Source organism: Gadus morhua, chromosome 3 (genome assembly GCF_902167405.1).
Source record: "Gadus morhua chromosome 3, gadMor3.0, whole genome shotgun sequence".
Classification (NCBI taxonomy): Eukaryota; Metazoa; Chordata; class Actinopteri; order Gadiformes; family Gadidae; genus Gadus; species Gadus morhua.
In genome coordinates, this window is record NC_044050.1 from 21,225,695 (window position 1) to 21,247,599 (window position 21,905).

General features: G+C 46.7%; 1 protein-coding gene across 2 annotated transcripts; it reads right to left on the reverse strand.

The window, feature by feature from the left end:
• Window positions 1-702: 702 nt before the first annotated feature.
• dnm2b (dynamin 2b) lies at window positions 703-21,362 on the reverse strand. 2 transcript variants are annotated; one of them, XM_030350778.1, is made up of 20 exons: window positions 20,565-21,362; window positions 17,921-17,994; window positions 17,387-17,536; window positions 16,403-16,606; window positions 16,220-16,318; window positions 15,824-15,984; window positions 15,197-15,339; window positions 14,701-14,836; window positions 14,137-14,204; window positions 9,927-10,065; window positions 8,778-8,864; window positions 8,103-8,173; window positions 7,678-7,732; window positions 7,179-7,289; window positions 6,855-6,964; window positions 6,508-6,619; window positions 5,876-6,043; window positions 3,324-3,544; window positions 2,600-2,836; window positions 703-1,962 (listed from the first exon to the last, which is right to left on the reverse strand). In XM_030350778.1, exons 1-20 carry the CDS (start codon window positions 20,723-20,725, stop codon window positions 1,893-1,895), a joined length of 2,577 nt encoding a protein of 858 aa, XP_030206638.1. In that variant the 5' UTR covers window positions 20,726-21,362; the 3' UTR covers window positions 703-1,892. The 2 variants fall into 2 exon arrangements, with proteins under 2 accessions (XP_030206638.1, XP_030206637.1); XM_030350777.1 differs by lacking the exon at window positions 9,927-10,065 and adding an exon at window positions 12,896-13,034.
• Between the last annotated feature and the right edge of the window lie 543 nt (window positions 21,363-21,905).

The following is a 21,905-nucleotide window of genomic DNA, read 5'->3' on the forward strand; positions in this document are numbered from 1 at the left end:
CTGTTGCACTTGTAGTGACTGCTCTGCTCTGGAAAAAAAAAGAAAAGATAACGTGTGTGTTTATTGTGTGTTATTTACCTGGCAAAGTTAAACATGTGACTCCAGGGCATGCTAGTACACGTGTGTGTGTATATATATATATATATATATATATATATATATATATATATATATATATATATATATATATATATATATATATATATATATATATATATATCTTACCCAAGGGAATACTTGTTGATTTAGCATTAGCTGAAGGCCGTTTCAGTGGAGTAAACACCCAGTCTCATCTGAGATGAACACAAGGCAGTCATTTTTAAACTGGAAACTTCCACGCCTGGATGAACTATAAGCATAGACCTAAACACTCTTGAGAGTGAAGGATTCCAACGTACAATAGTTGACTCTTGTACTTCAACTCAAAACAATAAAACAGCTTGTTACTACTAGAAACACAATGACGATGGTGATGCAGAGTTCTATCTCATCACCTAAACACGCAGATGACAATGACTTCTATTTGTGTCTAACCAGTGATCAAAAGGAGTGCGATAGGCGCCCTCTACTGGTAAGTGAACAACTAGTTTCAGAATATGCGATCTGATCTGCTAGACGCGGGTCAATGGAGGATAATATAAAGGAGTAAGCGAGGGGGAATTCTTTATTTTGGATGGTGTGTTAAAAAAAAACAGACATATAGAAGGAGGTGCAACAGCTTTAGTTCCTTTATTTGGTCCCAGTTCATTCATGATCACACAATCCGTCATCCATATTGGCACTAGTGTCGTGTTTCAACCATTCTGGGATCAACCAGCAAAGTCAATCAGTAGGACAAGGCTTTAGGTTCAAGAGACACTTGGATTTATGTTTTTTCCAACAACATGATTCCAAACAACTCATTATAAAAACTACCACTAGAAACTTGATGTTGGACATGAACTCGTGTGTCTGCTCTTTATCCCTTCAGCTTTTAGTTGAATTGGTCCGTGAAATTAAGCATTTTGACAGCCAATAGAACACCAATACTGACAATCTATTCACGCATAACATACTGTACATATTACATTTGGACCAAATGGAGTCTTCTGACCGGTCATAACAATGTCGTGCAACAATTACAGATGCGAATATAGTTGCGAATAAAAGGCAGTATACAAAATCAATATTTGATCAAAACATGAAATATGGAGCGTTTATTTGACTTCTTGTGCAATTTTGCCATTGGGCGTACAAACAATACAGCTTTCTCAGTTCAAAAAGAGGCAGCATAAAGTCAATTTCAGATCATTTCCTCATCCCATAATTAAATGATTCAGTAAAAAGAAATCTTCCCTTTTTATAACACTGAAAGTGTAATAATGCCTTAAAAATAGACATGCAGGATGCTTTTTGAAACTTCTGCATATAACTTATTTAAGGAAAAGTAAAACCCTGTTTAGCAGAACTTCTGCCCAAAAGTTGAAAAGTTGACAGTCATAAAGATTTTAGAAAAAATTGACACATTGGTTTCCATAGCAGCAAGTGTGAGTGGCGTTCAAAACTTGCATCACACTCGCTTGTGCCAGGGTGCTCAGCCAATAGAAAACAACCACTCTTTAAAAGCGTTATAAGCCGGATGTAGCTTACCTTTTGTATTTCACAGAGAATATCTGTAGGAACTGTGTAGGAACTTAACATATATTTTAGCAGAGCATATTAGAAATGTTCACCAACACTTGGTGAGAACCATCGGAACCGTTGATTTAGGGGTTTACTTACCCTTAAGGATTACCAAATATAGTAGTAATACATTGATAAAAATACAAGAATATAAAATGGATTACATCCCTAACATCCTATTTAGACCAAGGAGAAAATAATGAAAAACCTTATAATAAGTGTAAATATGTCTAGTCAAGCAAGGACGGCTCCGAGGAGCGTATGATAGTAGGTCTGGTGGGAGCAGCGGGGGGTCTTCGACTGCAGAGAGAGACAAAGAGAGAGAGAGAGAGAGAGAGAGAGAGAGAGAGAGAGAGAGAGAGAGAGAGAGAGAGAGAGAGAGAGAGAGAGAGAGAGAGAGAGAGAGAGAGAGAGAGAATTAAGTTGAGTGATCGAGGAAAATCTACAGTATGATGTCATCAGCAAGGTACAACTCTGGACTCCACACACCAATCAGGCCTTCATGCCTTTCTTCACCTGACACACATTTGCTTACATTATCTTATGACTTTGTTGTCACATAAAAGTATTATCATTCATGCATTTCGTTCTAATTCCTTCTTAAACGTGACATATTATACCACCAGGTGTGAGTGTGAATAGCCGTTACAAGCCGTCTTTGAAAATCGGCCTCTTCTGACATCACAAGTGGGCGGGTCCGCCTAGATGTGTGCGGGACAGATCAGTCCACCAGCCTACCACGTGGACCGTAGCACACGTTGCTCATCCATCAGTCAAACACCTAGGTGGACACGCCCACTTGTGACGTCAGGAGAGGCCGAAGCGGCTAAACCACGCTCATCCCTGGCGGTACAACACGTCACCTTTAAAACGGTTCGAGGCCCCGTTAAGGCCCTGTGTGCTGTGCTTCAGCCTGCGGCCAGCCGGCCACTCTCACCCTGGAATGACGGGGGGGATGCGGGCGGGCCGGGAGGGCATCCTCTGGGCAGCGCCGGGGTCCGCGGGTAGTCCGTAGGCCCCCGGGGGGCCCGGTCTGGAGGGGATGGACGGGACCCCGAACGCAGGGGACGGGTTGAGGGGGAGGGGTGGGCCCCCGGCGGCTGGCCCCCTCGCCACGGGGGGCCGAACGGGTGGGGGGGCCGCGGTGGCGGCCGCGCGAGACGCCGTGGGAGGACTGGGACGAGAAGAGATGACACGGAGACAGGCGGCAGGTCACTGCTGGTGCTCTCACTAGGGTTAGGGTTAGTTTATACCTCATAGTTTAAGCTATAAGTTTAGACTTAAAGGTACAATGTGAAAATATAACACTCCTTCGCCTTTTTCCTTTTGACATATTGTACCTTTAAATTAAATATTAGAATCATTTCTGGCGAGCTGTGTATTTACATTCAGGAACTGGTTCGGCATAACTCTTCTTAGTTGTAATGTTGACCAAACATTGGACACGGAGTTGGATACGGAACGGGATCTACGCTACGAAACCTAATCCCATCACTGTATTTATTCCGCCAATTGTGTTGAAGTTTCTGCACTTTTTATTTTCCATGATGACTTGATGACCTCCCTAGATACACAACCCCATCGTGGCGAGCGCTACCACCTGCTGGCTATGGCGAGCATCAAGCCCCTTGTCGTCGGGGCGCTCTGTCAGCTGTTGTTACCTGGGTTCCTTGGCCAGCCAGTCATTGTTCACGGGAGGCGGCAGGGGAGCAGAGATGGTGCTGGTGCTGATGTCTCCGATGATTACCAGCGCCTCCTTGAGGGCCTGGTACATCTTCAGCATCTCGTCCCTCCTCTGGGCCTGCTCGGGAGACTCCTCCATCAGGCTGTTCTGGTCCTCGTACAGGTAGGCCAGCAGCTCGGCGTGGATGAAGTTCTTAGCCTGGCGGAAGGCATGAGGAGTTTTAGGGTCGGCTTAGCTCAGGAGGTAGAGCCGTTGTTTTGTAACCGAAAGGTTGCTAGTTCGATCCCCAGCTCCTCCTAGCTGAGTGTTGATGTGTCCCTGAGCAAGACACTTAACCCTCACTGCTCCTGATGAGCTGGCGGTCGCCTTGCAGGGTTGACTCTGCCGTCGGTGTGTCAATGTGTGTATTAACCGATGTAAGTCGCTTTGGATAAAAGCGTCTGCTAAATGCCCTAAATGTAAATGTAAAATGAGTTATGCTGTCAGCCCCATCGATTTGAGCTGGAATACAAACACTGAGGTTTGGAATAAAACGGGTTCCAGGCTGAGAACTACCGGAAAGAAGGAGGCGTGTTATGAAAAAACTGTTTTAAGTTCACTGGCTCTTTAAAGGGACTCTTACCTTTGTTGCATTTTTACACTTTTTTTGGATAAGGTTAAATTGGTATTAATAAGGTAATAACACTCTAATATGCAAGACAGACCCACCAGGAGTAAAAACAAACAATTATTTTACTCTCATAATATTTAGTGAAAACTTCAACCAATAAAATTCTTCGGACCGAATGACCTTATTGGCCGACAGACCTGTCTGTTTGCTGCATGGATATATAAGGTTTTCCGTCTGCTTCTTGTGGCGCATTCGGGCCCGCGTCATCAAGGCGCGTCCTCAACTAGAGGGTTTGTTTTGATTCCACGGCAGACAGTAGCGAGTAGCTACCGTAGCGACTGACGATGGCAGACCAAAGTGGTCCACGGCGTACTGAAACTGCACCATTCAGTCCGATTAGGGGACTCATCTCGGACTCAGACTCACAGAGTTACCCTCCTCTGGAGCCTCAGGAAGACCTCCAGACTGTTGGCCACCAACTGCACCATTCAGTCCGACAAGGGGACCCGATTCGGCCTCAGAAGCCAAGTGGTCCCGCTCCCCTGGATGATTCTCAGGACCTCCAGACCGTTGGCAACCAACCGCACCACTTAGTCCGATTAGGGGACCCGTTTCGGACTCAGACGCGAAGTTGTCCCGCTACTCTGGAGCTCCGGGAAGACCTCCAGACCGTTGGCACCCAACCGCACCACTCAGTCCGATTACGGGACCCATTTCGGACTCAGACGCGACGTTGTCCCGCTACTCTGGAGCTACAGGAAGACCTCCAGACCGTTGGCACCCAACCGCACCACTCAGTCCGATTACGGGACCCATTTCGGACTCAGACGCGACGTTGTCCCGCTACTCTGGAGCTACAGGAAGACCTCCAGACCGTTGGCACCCAACCGCACCACTCAGTCCGATTACGCGACCCATTTCGGACTCAGACGCGACGTTGTCCCGCTACTCTGGAGCTACAGGAAGACCTCCAGACCGTTGGCACCCAACCGCACCATTCAGTCCGATTAGGGGACCCATTTCGGCCTCAGACGCTACGTTGTCCCGCTACTCTGTTTGTAATGCTTATACACCTTTCTTATACTCAGTGGGACCACTGTCCTTCAACATGGGGCCTCAAAACGGTATCACACGAAGCCCATAAAATTACAGTGAGCCACCTGCTAAATTTCTTGTTTACTAGACCCCTGGTAGATATTATGACCCCTGGGAGTCTAAACATAACCCATGGGAGTCTAGAACTTTTGTACTGTAGCGACCCTGGGACAGTTAAATAGTTTGTGTGTTATGTGTTACATTATATTTCGTTGTCCGCTATGCCAGTTGTTCTATGTGCATGTATTGTAATGTTCTTCTTGTCAATCAGCGTGGGGGCGAATCATTAGGTCAGCTGGGGGAGGGCCTTGGAAGAACAGGAGGGTGGGGGCCTGCACGCGAGTGAGACCGTGTTGGGGGTTGCCGGGGTAACCGGGGTTTGTTTTGTGTCGGTTTTCTGCCGTTGGTTACAATGTTACGGGTTTCAGTGACCTGGTTTTGGTTCATTAAAACTACCTTCAACTACTAATGACTCGACATCATTATGTCACCGGCGAGGTCGTTACAGTACTCTAAAAAATAACGCTTAGTTTTGTACTCTAAAAAATAACGCTTAGGGGGTGGGGCATTGGAGGAAGGCGGGATGATTTGAATGTGCTGTAATTCTCAAATGCAACAAAGGTGAGAGTCCCTTTAAGTGAAGCTTCTGTTTCAGCTCGATTTTGAACACTATGAGCTTTTACACACTCTCCGAGGGAGGCCAACAACATCGACCACTGTCCATACGGTGCTCCACGCACTCTGCCTCACTGATTCAGAATCATCTGGAAGCAAGACGCAGCAACGGCCTCACGACTAGGAAGCCTCCTGAGTGAAAGACCTACGCTGTTGATCATCAGGTGCATGATGGTCTTGGGCATGAAGTCCCGGATGGACTTGTTGACGATGCCGATGTAGGAGTCCACCAGGTTGCGGATGGTCTCCACTTGTCTCTCCAGCTGGGGGTCCATGGACACGCTGTCCCCAGAGGTCATTGTCTCATCGCCGTCGCCCTGGCAGGTCAAAGGTCAAAGAGTTTTAATTTCACAAAGACTGGCCTTCAGGAATAGGGCAGCATTGCTTTCCTACTTAGACAATTCATAGGGATCCGTTCGACATTTTTTGCCATCCTACAGGGGGCGCTATAGTGTATTCTCCAGCCGCTGGGACAGATTCTCATGTTCTGTTCTGTTCATCCACTTTCACAGAAACAATAACAGTGACAGTGAAAGACCAAACCCAAACCCCAACGTTCAACCCATACGTTAAACCACACAAAAGACAAAACGGCACATCAGAAACGTAACATTCGATCGCAAGTTTTACACAATCACAATATTTACAGAACGGCACAAGATGGCAAAAGATCGTTGTGATATCGTATCGTGAGCTCCGTTCTGATTCCTATCCGTAATGCCATCCCACCCACTCATCGGGTGTGAATAAGGGGTGTGAACGCTGTACATGTGGGGAGCACCTGGCTTTTCTCAGGATGCACCCCGGCTCGTAGGAGGGAGGCCTTCCAGCTGTCCACATCCTCCTGGGTGTCACAGCCCAGCTCGATCTGCCGGAGGTCTTTATACACGTTCCTGTAGCAACACACACACACAAAAACATGCAAACACTCAGACAAACAGACACGCATGCACACAATGGATGAATGAATTGAACCGATCAATCCATTGGTCTACATTGTGCGCGTGTGCGTGCATTGCTGCGGACATGTGTCTGTGTTTGCGTGTGCTTGCTTGTGAATGAGAACCAATGGCTTGTATACAGTTGTATGCATGACGTATTAACACACACACAAAAAAAAGCACACACCTCTGCTCCGTGTTGAAGATGGCGAACACGTGTTTGCTGGACATGAAGCCCTTCTCCACATCCCTGAGATTCAGATTGTCAAGAGGCAGCATGTACTTCTTCTCTTTCTCCTTACAAGACACCCCCACACACACAAACACACACACACACACACACACACACACACACACACACACACACACACACACACACACAGACAAGAGGTCAATAAAGCAAACGCACACACACACACACACACACACACACACACACACACACACACACACACACACACACACACACACACACACACACACACACACACACACACACACACACAGTTACCTCTTCATCCTTATACCAGGAGAGGGACTCGGCGGTGAGGACAAACCAGTAGTCCTTGGATCCTCCCTTCATAATGCTGATGTTGATGGTCAGCCACCCTCTGCGGATCACCTGAGCACACAAAGGACAACTGATTGACTCCACGCATCCTCAGGTATCATGTAAAGTCTTACCTCTACCTGCTCACTGCTGACATTTATCAAATACATCTGCTGAATGACTCAAATGAAAAGGAATAAATATGAATGCACTAAGCAAGGCAAATATAGTAGTAATGATAATAACAATAATAGAAAAATAATAGTATACTATAGTAATAGTATTATTATAAAGTAGCAGATTATACCAAAAGCCTTATTCAAAGTTCTAATATTTATATTCGACTTTAAAGGTACAATGCGCAAAAATAACTCTGCCACCCCTTTTACTTTTTGCATATTGTACCTTTAAATTAAATATTGGAATCATTTCTGGCAAACTGTGTGTTTGTATTCAGTACCTGGTTAGGCATAACTCTCTTCTTAGTTGCGTTTGATGCACTTCTTGTTTGTGCGCTGGAAAAGGGAGGTAACATGTTAGTCACTCGAACATATCAAGAAAATCATTAAAGGTGACACATTAAACTACCAGGTGTGAGTGTGATTAGCCGTTACAAGCAGTTTTGAAAATCTGCCTCTTTTGACATCACAAGTTGGCATGTCCACCTAGATGTGTTTTAGATAGATCAGTCTACCAGCCTACCTAATGGACTGTAGCAAACGTTGCTCATCTATCCTTCATACATCTAGGTGGACACGCCCACTTGTGATGTCAGAAGAGGCAGATTTTCGAAAACGGCTTGTAAAATCACACTCCCACCTGGTGGTATAATATGTCACCTTTAACATTCTTTCAGGAATGACCAACGTCTAGTCTATTTCATACTTGGCAAAACCGATGAAGTCCTCATGGTTTGTGTTGATGTAGGACAGCTCTATGTCAATCAGCAGCAACACCTGTATGCACACATGGACGACAATGTGACCAAACATTCACACATAAACACGCACGCACAGACACAATCCCAGACATGTTCCGAAAGCACACAGTAGAGTTGGTCAATCAATGTTTCTGTTTCCCCAAGATGGTCACGTAACGTAGAGGACACACACATACACGCTCATCCTTTGTTTTACACATTGATGCTTCCTGCGTTCACCCCACAGGAACTATATATATTTGCACAATTTTAAAAACTTTTAACTTATCCTTAGCATTTCTTTTTAACTTATTCTCTATTCACACCTAAACTGCTGCTAGCCCTTCTACTGTACTCTAATTGTGGAATGTTAATGTTATATTGTTATAATGTCATAGTGCTACAGAGATATATGTTGTTTTTTAAATTGTTGTATGTTAATGTTACATTTTATATGGTTTATTGTCATAGTGTTATAGAGTTTTATGTTATTTTTGTTATATGTATGACGTCTACTGCGTAGATGAATGATGCTTGCCAAGTCGTAAGAATTTTGCTGTGCTGAAGCAATTTGGTACATGCAACAATAAACACACTTTGACTTTGACTTTGACTTTGAACTCGAGCGCACACACACGCACCTGATCTTTGGTTTTACTCTCTCTGTCTCGGACGTGGGTGGTGACGATTCGCTCTGTCTCCTCTCTCAGTCTGGGGTAGGAGGTGAGCTGTAGGGACAGGCACACACAGCTGCAGGTACCCACGTCGGGTTGGTTGGACACAAGGAACAGGACTGACACGGGACTACACGGGGATAAGGGTTTTACACCAGGTACCCCAGGACGACGATAGCAACGGGGTTTACAGTGGGGGAATTTCATCCAGGAATACATGCAGATGGCTGGGTGTTTTGCGACAGGTTGCAGCGCAGGCACAGACATGCAGGATTGTTTTTCCCCTTCTCCACCTTGAGGAGAGCACAATGTCACATAGGAATTTGGATGGTAAAAAGAAAAAGGAAAGGTTAGCTAGGTTAGCTTTGCTCGGACCAGACACAACGATTGTTGATTAATAATCAGACGCGGGTGCCATGCAGAATCTCAGGGAGTTATGATCAGGAAGAATATGGTAGATACACATTAGTAAATGAAGAGGTGATCCAATGTTAATGCAGGGGTTTGAGATATTAGGGCTGCGTGCCTGTGTGTATATGTGTGTGTATGTGTGTGTGTGTGTGTGTGTGTGTGTGTGTGTGTGTGTGTGTGTGTGTCTGTGTGTGTGTGTGTGTCTGTGTGAGTGCCTGCGTGTGTATGGGATGAGGGTGAGACAGGGAAAGGGATTGCTCCATACTCTAACTGGAGACCTTTCCTCTCTTTGACAACACAAGGGTGTGAAACGCGGAAGCTGTGTGGTGAAAGTGTTCCTTCTTAATGTGAGTGAAGGATTATGATGAGGGACGTGGATTCGCGGGGGGCTAAAGCTTGGGGTGGGGGGGGGGGGGTGGGAGGGGAAGGATCGCTCATTGAAAAAAATCCAGAGAACCAAACCAACATCTAGGCATCTGGTGTCGGCGGAGGGTGTGAATTAAGACTTTTATTAAATTAAACAGGGAGGGGTAGTGATTGCACAAGATTAGACGAGGATGGGGAAACAACACCAGACAAGGACAAGCAAGAAAGTAGTCTGTGTTTTCTGTAGTCTTTTTGAACAGTCAGGCTATAAGCTATTGACGTTCCTGAGCTTTGATTGAGTGAGTTATGCCCACATTTGGTTCTGGTTGGCCTGTTTACCTTATCCGTGCACTTCATGATCAGCGCCGCGAGCTCGGAGACGACGAGGTCAACGCATTTCAGACAAGGGTCTTTCAGCTTAATGATCTGCTTTTTCACTATGGCCTCAAACGCCAGGTCGGGGGTGAACAGGCCTGTCCTGCAGTGGGCATCATGGGAGTTGGAGTTTCAATGGGAGTGGGTGTAGGGGGACAAAGTGAGGGGGGCGCAATTCAAAGCCAAAGTGGAAGTAGTGAGAAGAAGAAGGAGGAGGGAGCGAATGGGATAGTGGAGCACATGTTTGAGAAGAATAAAATGCAAATAAAAAAAGGCAGAGGAAAGAATATAGCAGCACTACGGAAGAAATTTAGTTCAGTTAGTTTTCATTTTTTTTACCACAGACAATATGCATGTTCCTGCTCAGAAATGAATCGTAAGGATTTACTCAAATGAATGACCAGTATTTGTCAACGTGCGACTGTCGTTCTCGCTTCAAATAAACACGTTAAAATCACGAAGCACAGAAACACAATTAAGGAAGTTCTTCATTGTCATCCGAGACGTGTTTTATGTATTGGCATGTGTGTGTGACTATGTGCGCACATGTGTGTGTTAGGGGTGTAACGATTCAGGTGATGTCACGGTTCCATTATTTCGTCATGGTTTTCGGTTCAATTCGGTACTAAACGTTTATTCTATCTGAATGACCCCAGGGCAGGCTCACTTTGGCATCAAGTGCTACGTTTCCTGTCCATGCCCTAACATGAATGTCTATCCTCACATAGAAGAGTAGTATCGTTTCTTAATATATATATACTATTGTGTATCTCTTCTTTAAAATGAAAAATAAACATTACACAACAGAAACCAATGGGCCTATGGGAAGTGCGTGTGTCGATCATGGCTGGTTTAAGCAGCCTCACCTGGCCCTCATCAGACTGATTGGACTCTGGGGCTGATTGAGGCTGCACATCTGTTGTGCATTGCGCAGTCAATGTGCAGAGGTTCACCAGCCATCCCCACATGCATTCAGGGACGCCTCCTGCATTGCAGCATGGGGTGTCAGCTTCATGTATAATTGTCTTCAAACTCTCATTGACTGACGCCGGGATTCCACCGGACGCGTTACGCATGCCAACATGAAGTCATTTATGTACCAAATCATCCTTTTTATAAGGACAATGGCCGGAAGGACAAAGCGTGGCATTTAATTGCAGTAGTTTTGGGAGTGGAAGATGAATACATCAGGTTTAGGATTATCGCGTGATCTCGTGATCTCGCGTGAATACGGCTGCCGCTGCGCTGCCGTAACGCGCCCGGTGGAAATGCACGCAGGGCAGAAGTCGCAGCCGTTCCGTGCCGCAGCCGTAACACGGCCGTAACGTGTCCGGTGGAATCCCGGTGTCAGGCACCCAGGTTGACAGCCCCCTAGGTGGCGTTTAGCATCGTCTTCGCTCCAGCTGATAAATGCAATTATCCTAACGATGTATATTTCTTAATTTCCCGCGTCTTCAACTGCCTAATATGACTGTGAATCCTGTAGACGCCGAAGTCTTTAGTCCTTTCCCTTGTATAGATCGATCCGAGTGGTTAGAAGTATGTTAGTTATAAGAGTATAAATTGGCCGTGTCGAGGACTGCTGCTGATTGGTCTGCAACTCTTTGCCAATCCTGTTTTTTCCACACGGCAGCCCTTATGTTACCGGACTTAAAGGGGACACATTATACCACTAGGTGTGATCAGCCATTACAAGCCGTTTTGAAAATGGGCCGCTTCTGACATCACAAGTGGTCTCTTATGGCGCGTTTCCACTGCAGGGTGCGGAACGGATCGGATCGCAAAGGTGCGGGTCGGGTCGCGTTTCCACCGCCAAAAGTGGGCGTGACCCGGACTTTGCCGTACCCGTTCCGGCCCCATTCTCGGGACTCCTCCGTTGCGGTACCCAAAACGAGACCAGACGCCTGAAAGGGTCCCGTGAAATTCTAGCTACACCCCCCCTCCGTTGATCGACAGAATCATCACTTCCGGGTGACACGGGGATAAAAAACAAACAAACAGTAGCCTCGAGGTATTATTCTTTACAATTAACATGTCGCGTAAAAAGCTTGCTTGGGCGAGCAAGGAGGTGGAGACGTTCGTCTGCATTTTTGGGGAGGAAGACGTTGTTTACGATGTTTTACGTAGCTGCCGCGGCGATCGACATCCGGCCTACCACCAAGGGTACTGTCGGCAGTGGAAACGCGACCTCGGAACTGAGCTGGGCTTTACCGCCCCCTCCCTACCGCACCTTTGCGATCCGATCCGTTCCGCACCCTGCAGTGGAAACGCGGCACTAGAGGTTTGCTGGATAAATCAGTCCCCCAGCCTACCCAGTGGACTGTAGCCAACGTTGCTCATCTATCCGTCCTACATCTAGGTGGAAACGCCCACCTATGATGGCAGAAGAGGCCGATTTTGGAAATGGCTTGTAACTGCTGACTCTCACACCTGGTGGTATAATGTGTCACCTTTAAAGAACTGCGCGATCTCTTCGATCACCGTTCTCTAACGTTAGTGCTTTCTACTGACCCGCGTTCCCTCTGGCTCTCAATCACAGGTCATCCATTGTCGTCCTTGTGACTGGCTGTGAATATAATAACCAAGAGTATAACTATAGTCTGAAAGAAGTCCCACTCATACAAAGCATCACTCTTTATAAAAACGATATGGCTGCGAATCCAATGTGCACTCAAATCGGGGTACGTTCCTTCCTGCCTTCACACGTTTCAATCCTTCCCCGAACAGGGCATGTTTGCGCACCGCGACTCAAGCGTCGTCCGGTAGGATACGGTTTGTTTGACCGGAACCGTGACCTCCCCCCCTAGTATGTGGGGTGCGTGTTTGCGGGGTCTTGTGTGTGTGTGAAACGCTTCAGCTTGTATTGCATGTCCCGGGTTGTGCTGTACAAGGGGGGGGTTGACTCCAGGCAGGCGTCCATGCCGCCACCGTACCTTGTCGGTACACTGCCTGAAAGTATTGATGAGCTCCTGGATGACCAGGTCGATGCATTTCAGACACGGCCCTTTCAGCTTAATGATCTGCTTTTTCACTATGGCCTCAAACGCCAGGTCGGGGGTGAACAGGCCTGTCCTGCAGGACAGACGGACACACGAATGACGGGACACACGGATAGAGACACACGTACCACAGACGTCGACACACATACAAAAACACAAACCAACGTGGCGAACCACAGCAGGAGATGAAGGACAGATGAATAGGCAGCAGAAAACACAGAAATTACGAGGTTACAGCAGAGGGAAACGAAGACATCACAGGGATGACGAGCAGACGGCAGAGTGAAATAAACGCAGACATCACAGGGATGACGAGTAGACGGCAGAGTGAAATAAACGCAGACATCACAGGGATGACGAGTAGACGGTAGAGTGAAATAAACGCAGACATCACAGGGATGACGAGTAGATGGCAGAGTTAACAGAGAGCACAGAGAAGACGAGTAGACAGCCGAGTGAAATAAAAGCAGACATCACAGGGAAGACGAGTAGACGGCAGAGTAAACAAACAGCACAGGGAAAACGAGTAGGTGGCAGAGTAAACAGACAGCAAAGGGAAGACGAGTAGACGGCAGAGTAAACAGACAGCACAGGGAAGACCAGTAGATAGCAGAGTAAACAGACAACACAGGGAAGACGAGTAGATAGCAGAGTAAACAGACAGCACAGGGAAGACGAGTAGACAGCGGAGTAAAATACTGACATCAACAGGATGACGATTAAACAGCAGAGTAAAACTGAAAGTGACAATGCATGGTTGATGAGAGAGACGCGGACAGAAGCTCAAAGAGACACAAGAGGGCATTTCCTCAGCAGGATCTGTAGTTCAGTACGTTGGCAACAGAGCAGATCCGGGGACAAAGTTAACAGCGAAACACATGAATCATAAGCAGACCCAGATGTCACACACAGGAACTTCTGCATCTGTATGAAGAGGTGCGCAACGGCAGACAGGCATTTTCCATGAACAGTTTAAATGAAAACAATGTGAAAATGATTTGATCTACCGTGAAGAAAAGAGAAACATGTTGGGGATGGGGGGGGGGGGCATATAGAATTCATTACACAGGACCTGGCTGGGCCCCTGTCGGTAGGAAGGAGACAAACAGAGAGAGAAGGCAGAAGTGTTTGTGTTTGTGTGTGTGTGTGGGGGATGCCAAACTGCATGGACTTGCCTGACTCCATGGATGTTTTTGATGGCGTAACTTATTTCTTTCCTCAGCTCCTTCTCGTCAAACTCCATCTGAGGCATGCGCCGCACACAGTCACACACGTCAACATAAGGCTTGTTCTCTGTGCTGTACACAACGCAACAGCCACAACATAACATTTGCTGATGCTCTTGTTGCTATTGTACATCCTGTTTGACGTCCTGGGCACTTAGAAATAGTACTTAGAATCGATTAGCATCTTATCCTAGCTATCTTTGTTGGATACAGGGAATGGGTTCACCTATAGCAATTGTAAGTGCATGGCACTTGTTTCTATAAATATCCTTACTTCACCAAAGTATTATATTTTTGTTTCTCTTTCTTCTGACAAATGTACTTACTGAAAGTCGCTTTGGATAAAAAGGAAATACAAGGCTACCGAATGTTTAAAATACTAATTCATAGTGGGGCTGCATAAACCGTGCGTAGTGCCCACATTCACGTCGTTTTTATCGCCTCCAGCCTGCGTGTGGGGTTCACGTCCGGCGACGGTAAAAAAAGATGTTCATTGGTCACAGTCGGACTCACCCTGACCAACTCGTAGGGGAAGCGCTCGTGGAAGATGCGGTTTATTTTGGCTCCGCCAGACAGGTTGGAGGTGTCCACCTGGTCGCCTGATCCCTCGATGCACTTCTCAAAGTCCACGCCAAACTGCTGCACCATCCTGCACGCACCCAAAAAACGGCATGAATGCATGCGTGTGTGTGTGTGTGTGTTTGGGCGTTACTATGTGTGTGCGTGTTTATATGTGTGTGTGTTTGTGTGTGTGTGTGTGTGTGTGTGTGTGTGTGTGGATTTTATGTGGGTGTGGGTGTGTATGTGCTTGCGTGCGAGCGTTTGTGAGTGAGTGTGTATATATGGTTTGTACCACTGGTTGTTTTGATACATCCGGACCATCTTTTTTATTACCAGTATGCCCTGGTCAACCTTACTTTGACCGCAGGATTCTTAATTGACCCGCCTCTTTTATACCAGCCCACCCCTTGGTGTGTACGTGTGTCTGCGAGCCTATGTGAGTACTGACTGCAGCAGGGCCTTGGTCTTGCGGTTGGGGTCATCCGGGCGGAAGCTCTTGTGTTCCTCCACCTCCTTCTCCAGGGACAGCAGCTGGCTCTGCATCTTGCTGCGCAGCGCGGGCAGGGTGTCCCTGATGTGGTTGGTGAGTTGCTGCAAGGAACCATGGGAGTTGTAGTCAGGACGATGTCTAGAGCGAGCTCTGTGGTTGACATCTTTTCACTTCATCAGACTTTCTCTCTGTTTTTCTTTGTTCTTTTTTAACAAGCGTAGAGAAATTAAACATAAGGTGGAATTTATACACTCAATGCATGCATGTTTCTGTGCGAGTCTGCGTCTGTCTGTGTCTCTCAATATGCTTGTCTGTCTGTCTGTCTGCCTGTCTGCCTGCCTGTCTGTCTGTCTGTCGGTCTGTGTGTCTGTCTGTCTGTCTGTCTATCTGCCTGCCTGCCTGCCTGCCTGTCTGTCTGTCTGTCGGTCTGTGTGTGTGTCTGTATGTCTGTGTGTGTGTGTGTGTCTGTATGTGTCTGTGTGTGTGTGTGTATGTCTGTGTGTGTGTGTGTGTGTGTGTGTGTGTGTGTGTGTGTGTGTGTGTGTGTGTGTGTCTGTGTGTGTGTGTGTGTGTGTGTGCTCTGACCTGGTTGAGGGTCTTCTGCAGGTGAGGTGTGCCCATGTGTTCAGCGATGTGTCTGTAGGCCGGGTGCGACAGGAAGAACTTCCTCTCAGCCGCCAGCGCGGCGGAGATGTCCTTCCTCCCGTCGATGTCCTTCTGGCTGCGGTTCACCACTCCAATGTATCCTGCGGGGGGCAGTCCATCCCCCTTCTCACCAGAGGCACACCATACCACTTGCACCAAACGCCGTGCACGTGTGTGTGTGTCGGAGCGCGCATGTGTGTGCGTGTGCGGTGTTTGTGTGTGCGTATGTATGTGGGGGTGTGTGTGTGCGTGTATATATGTGCTTGTGCGGTGTGCGTGCGTGCTTGCGTATGTGTAGGGCCGCGTGTGTGTGCGTGTGTGTCTGCGTGTCCTTACCCCTGCGTAGAGGGAGGAGCTTGTTTTCCAGTATGTCCCGGGCGTCTGTGCCCTCATCCATCAGGTCCAGCTTGGTGATCACTCCGATGGTCCGAAGGCCTGAGAAACACAAAGCTTACTGGAAACACGGTCGGGTATTCCCCATTCAAAGTCACCACAAACACACACACCACACAGTGTTACCTTGCGGGTCCACCTCCTTGGCGATCTTCAGGGCGTCGGAGTTGGCCAGGTCCATGTTGGCCGGGGTCACGGCCAGGATCAGGCAGCTCTCCTTGGTGATGAACTGCAGCAGCATGTCCCGGATCTGGTGCTCGATGTCCACCGGCTGGTCGCCCACGGCAACCTTGGTCATCCCCGGCAGGTCTATCAGCGTCAGGTTCAGCACTGGTGCAAAAGACGCAGGACGTGCGATGTTAAAGGTAACATATTATACCACCAGGTGTGAGTGTGATTAGCAGTTACAAGCCGTTTTGAAAATCGGCCGCTTATGACATCACGTGGGCGTGTCCACCTAGATGTGTGCTGGATAGATCAGTCTACCAGCCTACCCAGTGGACTGTAGCAAACGTTGCTCATCTGACCGTCATACATCTAGGTGGACACGCCTGCCAGAAGAGGCCGATTTTCAAACGGCTTGTAATGGCTAATCACGCTCACACTTGGTAGTATATTATGTCCCCCTTAATCAACTTTTTGGTATAGCCTGTGATCACAGCCAGCCTCAAATGGCTTCACAGGCCATATAAGACACAGGGCACTTTGTATTCTTTCTTGGCCCCCATTGATCTTGCACATAACAATAGGCTATTTCTTGATGTCAGTTTGCAAAAATGTTGCTTAAAGGTGCATTCACGTTAAAAGTCAAGCAAATTTTTGGTTGCGGCACGAGTACATACAAAGTCATTGCAAAGACTTTTTTCGCCCTGTATGGCTTCGAATGGCGCGGCACAAACTAGTTGAAACGGGTCGAAATATTTGAAATTTGCCTCAAAGTTCAAATATTTCCACTCGTATCAACTAGTTCCCCAATGCTTCACTCTCGCGAGAAAAGTTTGCGGTTCACACAAGATGGAATATTCCCTTCCGCTTTTGGTGTGAACGCACCTCATCGCTTCATCAAACTTGTTCAATTCGTGATTTGCGTGCGTCTCCCGAAATGGTTACCATTTGGGGAGTAGACACACAGGTTGATAGGGACGGGCGAGATGCCCTTGTTGGAGCCCGTGATCCTGTCCGTCTCTGCCTCGATCTCCGCACGGACCTCCTCAAAGTCCACAAACTTCCGGCTCTTACAGTGCAGGAACTCAGCATGTTCTAAACGGGAGGATGTTGCAGACCAGTGGAGAGGAAGGAAGGAGAAGTTTGTGGTTGAGCAGTGGTAGGAGGATACGAGCGAGATTACACAGCAGAAGCCTAAAGACAGGATGCCAGTCAAATGAGTCATGTTGATCCATCTGTATTAAATGGTCTTAACAGTGTTTTATTGTGTGCATTATTGTGTGCGTGTTCGGTTGTGTGTACATGCCTAAAAATTAACAATGTGTTTCTACTCTGCTACAGGTTCCTTCCTGTCCATCAAATCGTTCCTGCTGTGTACGTGTGTTTGCATGGATGTGGACACGGTGTGGATGTGAGGATGTGTGTGTGTGTGTGGATGTAAGGATGTGTGTTTACGTGTGTGTGTGTGTCAGTCCTTGCCTGATTTACTGTTAATGAGCTGCAGGACGAGAGGCCGGCGGGTGACGATGCCAGAGCCTCTGGGTAGAAAGTCCCTGTGGTGAGGAGAGATAGCTTCATTACAGTGAATTACTGTGAAACACAAACACGCATCAACGCATCCACACACACAAAACGTCAGCCCACACACCCAAACAACGACATCTACAAACACACACACACACACACACGTATAAGCAAATCAACGCACACATTAACCCACAAAAACATCAGCACATGAACACCCACACACACACATACGTACACACACACAGACAGGATGTATATTTTTCCAATAGCGTGTAGCCCTGACCCACACCGAAATACATGCATCTACATACCTAGCTATCCGCCCAACCAGCCCCACACACACACACACACACACACACACACACACACACACACACACACACACACACACACACACACACACACACACACGCGCAAACAAGACCACTCTTCTTTATCTCAGTCTTTTTAATGCTTTGCATCAATGAGGAATCAGCAAGCAGAGAGTGAACCAAGCAATGATACTGCGTCAAGTGTTCCACTGGCAGGGTTGCAGATTGTGCACCAAAGACAAACACTGTTCCGTTGCCCTGCGCATATTAATGAAACTCATGACTCTTTCTTTGTTAAGTTGATCGTTCATTTCTCTGTTCATTTCTTCATGTTTGCCTTTTGCCTTGTTTTGACTCATTTCATTTGTAATGTTGATCTGTTTCGATGTCATCTATATACATAAAGGGCTTAAACAAAAGCATACATCTTTTGGAAAAAGACATTTCTCCATTTATATTGTATTCTTTGTATGTTTTCATAATCGTTGTTTTTTTATCGTAATGTTTGGTGTCAGTTGTGTCAGTTGTGTTACCAAAACAATATGTTGGGCACTTTCAATCCATGCCTTAACGTTTCTGTACATGTGTAGATTTATGCAAACATAATTGAATATGACTGTAGCATGAACATGCTCCAGTCACAACATAAATAATTCTGTGCTCCAAACCTCTGTCTTTGTCTCTGGAAATCGACATTCGGTGGAACTGTAGTGTTTCCAGGCCACTGGCTATGCACTTCCCTGGGCTGTGTGTGTGTGTGTGTGTGTGTGTGTGTGTGTGTGTGTGTGTGTGTGTGTGTGTGTGTGTGTGTGTGTGTGTGTGTGTGTGTGTGTGTGTGTGTGTGTGTGTGTGTGTGTTCGCGCACCCAACAGGATTGACAGGTAGCTCTCTCTCTCTGTCTCACTCAATCACTCAGTCACTGACTCACTCACACACACACACACACACACACACACACACACACACACACACACACACACACACACACACACACACACACACACACACACACACACTATGCTGCTGACCAAGCACTGGGGGATGTTGCATCGTTCTCCTTCCCTGCTCACTTCCTTTTGCTCAATGGCTCTCTGGAAGAGCAGCTAGAATACCAACAACTCTCATCTCACCCACCATCTCAATGAGGCTCTCTGCTTCTAGGGGGGATTTGTGCTAACGTGTGTGTGTGTGTGTGTGTGTGTGTGTGTGTGTGTGTGTGTGTGTGTGTGTGTGTGTGTGTGTGCGTGTGCGTGTGTGTGTGTGTGCATGGAGGTGGCAGTGTGTCATGGGCATAAGTCACTGCAGCTGGTGACATCACCAAAGCTAGCCTATCAATGCCCCCACTGTCTTCCTCAGAACCCCCCCCCCCCCCCAGCGGACAAAGGAGACGCAACAAGAGACCAGACATGGACCCCTGACGGTGACTGACATCAAACTAAACTATGATGCTGCATCTAAGAGTCTAAACATCTTTTGTGGAATTACATTCAGTGATTTATTTCACGCAAGATGCCACAAACACATTGTTATTGCCAACAGCTTCGACTGGAAGCACAATGGACCAAATACTAATATTAGTCATCTTTTTGGTTTGTTTAGTCTATCTGGTAGACCCTCTCGAAATCTTCAATTAAATAAAACACTGGTATTTGTGCAGCTGACAAAGAGCACGGTTGCTTTGATAGGGGTTCTAATTCCCTTGATGGTTATCAGGGATGACAAAATCATGTTGTACCTTGCCCTTGAGCGTAGCATATTTACCTGACCGGCAGTATAATACGGGAGCTTTAAAACGTTTTTACAACCCTGGTTTGTCGTTCACAAAGAGACATAACCTTTGGAAATGTTTGACATAAACCATTAGGTGACAGGTCAGCACTTTTTTAGGCAACAATACTGATTTAGGAAGTGTGTGTTCTGATACTTGGTTGCAAGTCATGATTCTGTGTGCTTCCATGCATATGAATTATACTTATCGTGATTATTATTATTCTTTAATTTTTGGGGGTTAGTACGTTTAGTAACAGGCGTATGCGTGAATAGGAACGACGCGTTTTTTCTTTGTATAACTGTATTGAAACAATTGTTGTAACAAAGTACCCAGATTAGTCCACGGCAGTTTCCGTTATTCCCGGATTGGAGGCATTGATCGATTTTAGATTTACGCATGACTTTGCAATTTTCTTAAATAAAGACCCGATTTGGAAACACAGTAGATCTCGAGTTCATTCTGTATTTGTGGTTATTATGGAGTCCTCAATTAAAAGTTAGAAGTTATATCCAACCTGCCCACAAAATTTTCCAAGACCGAGCTTTTCCCAGCGCTCTGGCCGCCGACGACAGCTATCTGGGGCAGGTCCAGGTTGCAGCTCTGGCCGATGGAGCTGAACGCATCTTGGAGTTTGTTGATGAGAGGGATCAGATCTTCCATTCCCCGGTTCCCCATAGCAGCACCTCGGCCCAGCAGGCTTTGCTCTGCTCACCTCACGGTCTGAAGACAACGCGACGCTCTGCGCTTAGCTTTTTTGCTGGCAAACCAAAAAAGTTCAAACGGGAGTTTTAGCTGTTTTTCTCTCTCCTTTCTTTTACAATTAAATTTGATAAGAGCATACAGCTAACCCAACAGTCTGGAGAAGAGCAAAATTCGATATCGATATATGATCATTGATTGTAAAACGTCAAGCTACTTGAGAGTAAGTAAATAAGTTCTGTCATCATCCGGTCAGGCGACAGCCAGCCTCCACTGGCGATACCCCGCCCTGTGCGCTCATTGGTCAGATAAAATGTCCATCTAGGCGAACGCTTTGACTTATGAATGGGAGCAAAACATGCATTTATTTGCTTTATATTATACACGATTACTTCAATTGAAGTAATATAGGGGGGGGGGGAGTAAAGCGTACATTATCTAGTGATGCATATATTTTCTTGTAGACTGTATACAGCGTCAAATAGATCTATGTCGCGCCAAATAACTGCACCAGCTGAGCTCTTAGTCTTTAATGTTGACAGTAGAACAACGGTTTTTCTGTTGTTGGGGGTTGACATCTGTGCCTACAACCCTTAAGTAGGCCTAGACCTAGCTATCACTTTGAATGACGTTGACAGCTGAATAGATGCAGAATGAAGAAGGTGGACGAGGCGCAGCTGGAGCAGAAACGGGGTGCCTAACACTGGCGTAGTGGGCGGAGTCGGTCTCTAGTGTAGGTAAAGTCCGAGTGGAACAATCGAAAACGAAATCATCCCCCAATTCTGACGCTGGAGGGCGCTCGATCTAAGGAAGAGAGAGGATCGTAAATTGACAATCTGAAACACCCAAACGCCTGATTAAAACCTGCTCTATTAGGCTTGTCACATACCTTTCTGTTTCCAATATACGGTATCGTTTGCCCTGTTTCCGTTGTAAAACATTAAAAGCACCCACATTTAACGATTAATCAATTGTGGGCCATTATTGTAGAAATACTAACGCATTATTCTTGATTTAATGCAAAACAAATGAGTAACTCTGACCTTGTGCCTCTCTCTGTCTGTGTCTGTACATCATGAATGATAAGAGGAGACAGCCGAGCAACAACACACTCAGGATCCCAGACAAAATCGCACTTAGTGAGCTTCCTGCAGTT

What these genes read in the sequence shown, in the direction of transcription:
- dnm2b (XM_030350778.1), bottom strand. Translation starts at nt 20,725, where the DNA reads ATGGGGAACCGGGGAATGGAAGATCTGATCCCTCTCATCAACAAACTC. An exon ending in AAGACCAAGGCCCTGCTGCA is followed by an intron (nt 14,837 to 15,196) that starts GTCAGTACTCAC and finishes GGGTGCGTGCAG; the next exon opens with GATGGTGCAGCAGTTTGGCG. An exon ending in AGAGTAAAACCAAAGATCAG is followed by an intron (nt 8,174 to 8,777) that starts GTGCGTGTGTGT and finishes GTGTGCATACAG; the next exon opens with GTGTTGCTGCTGATTGACAT.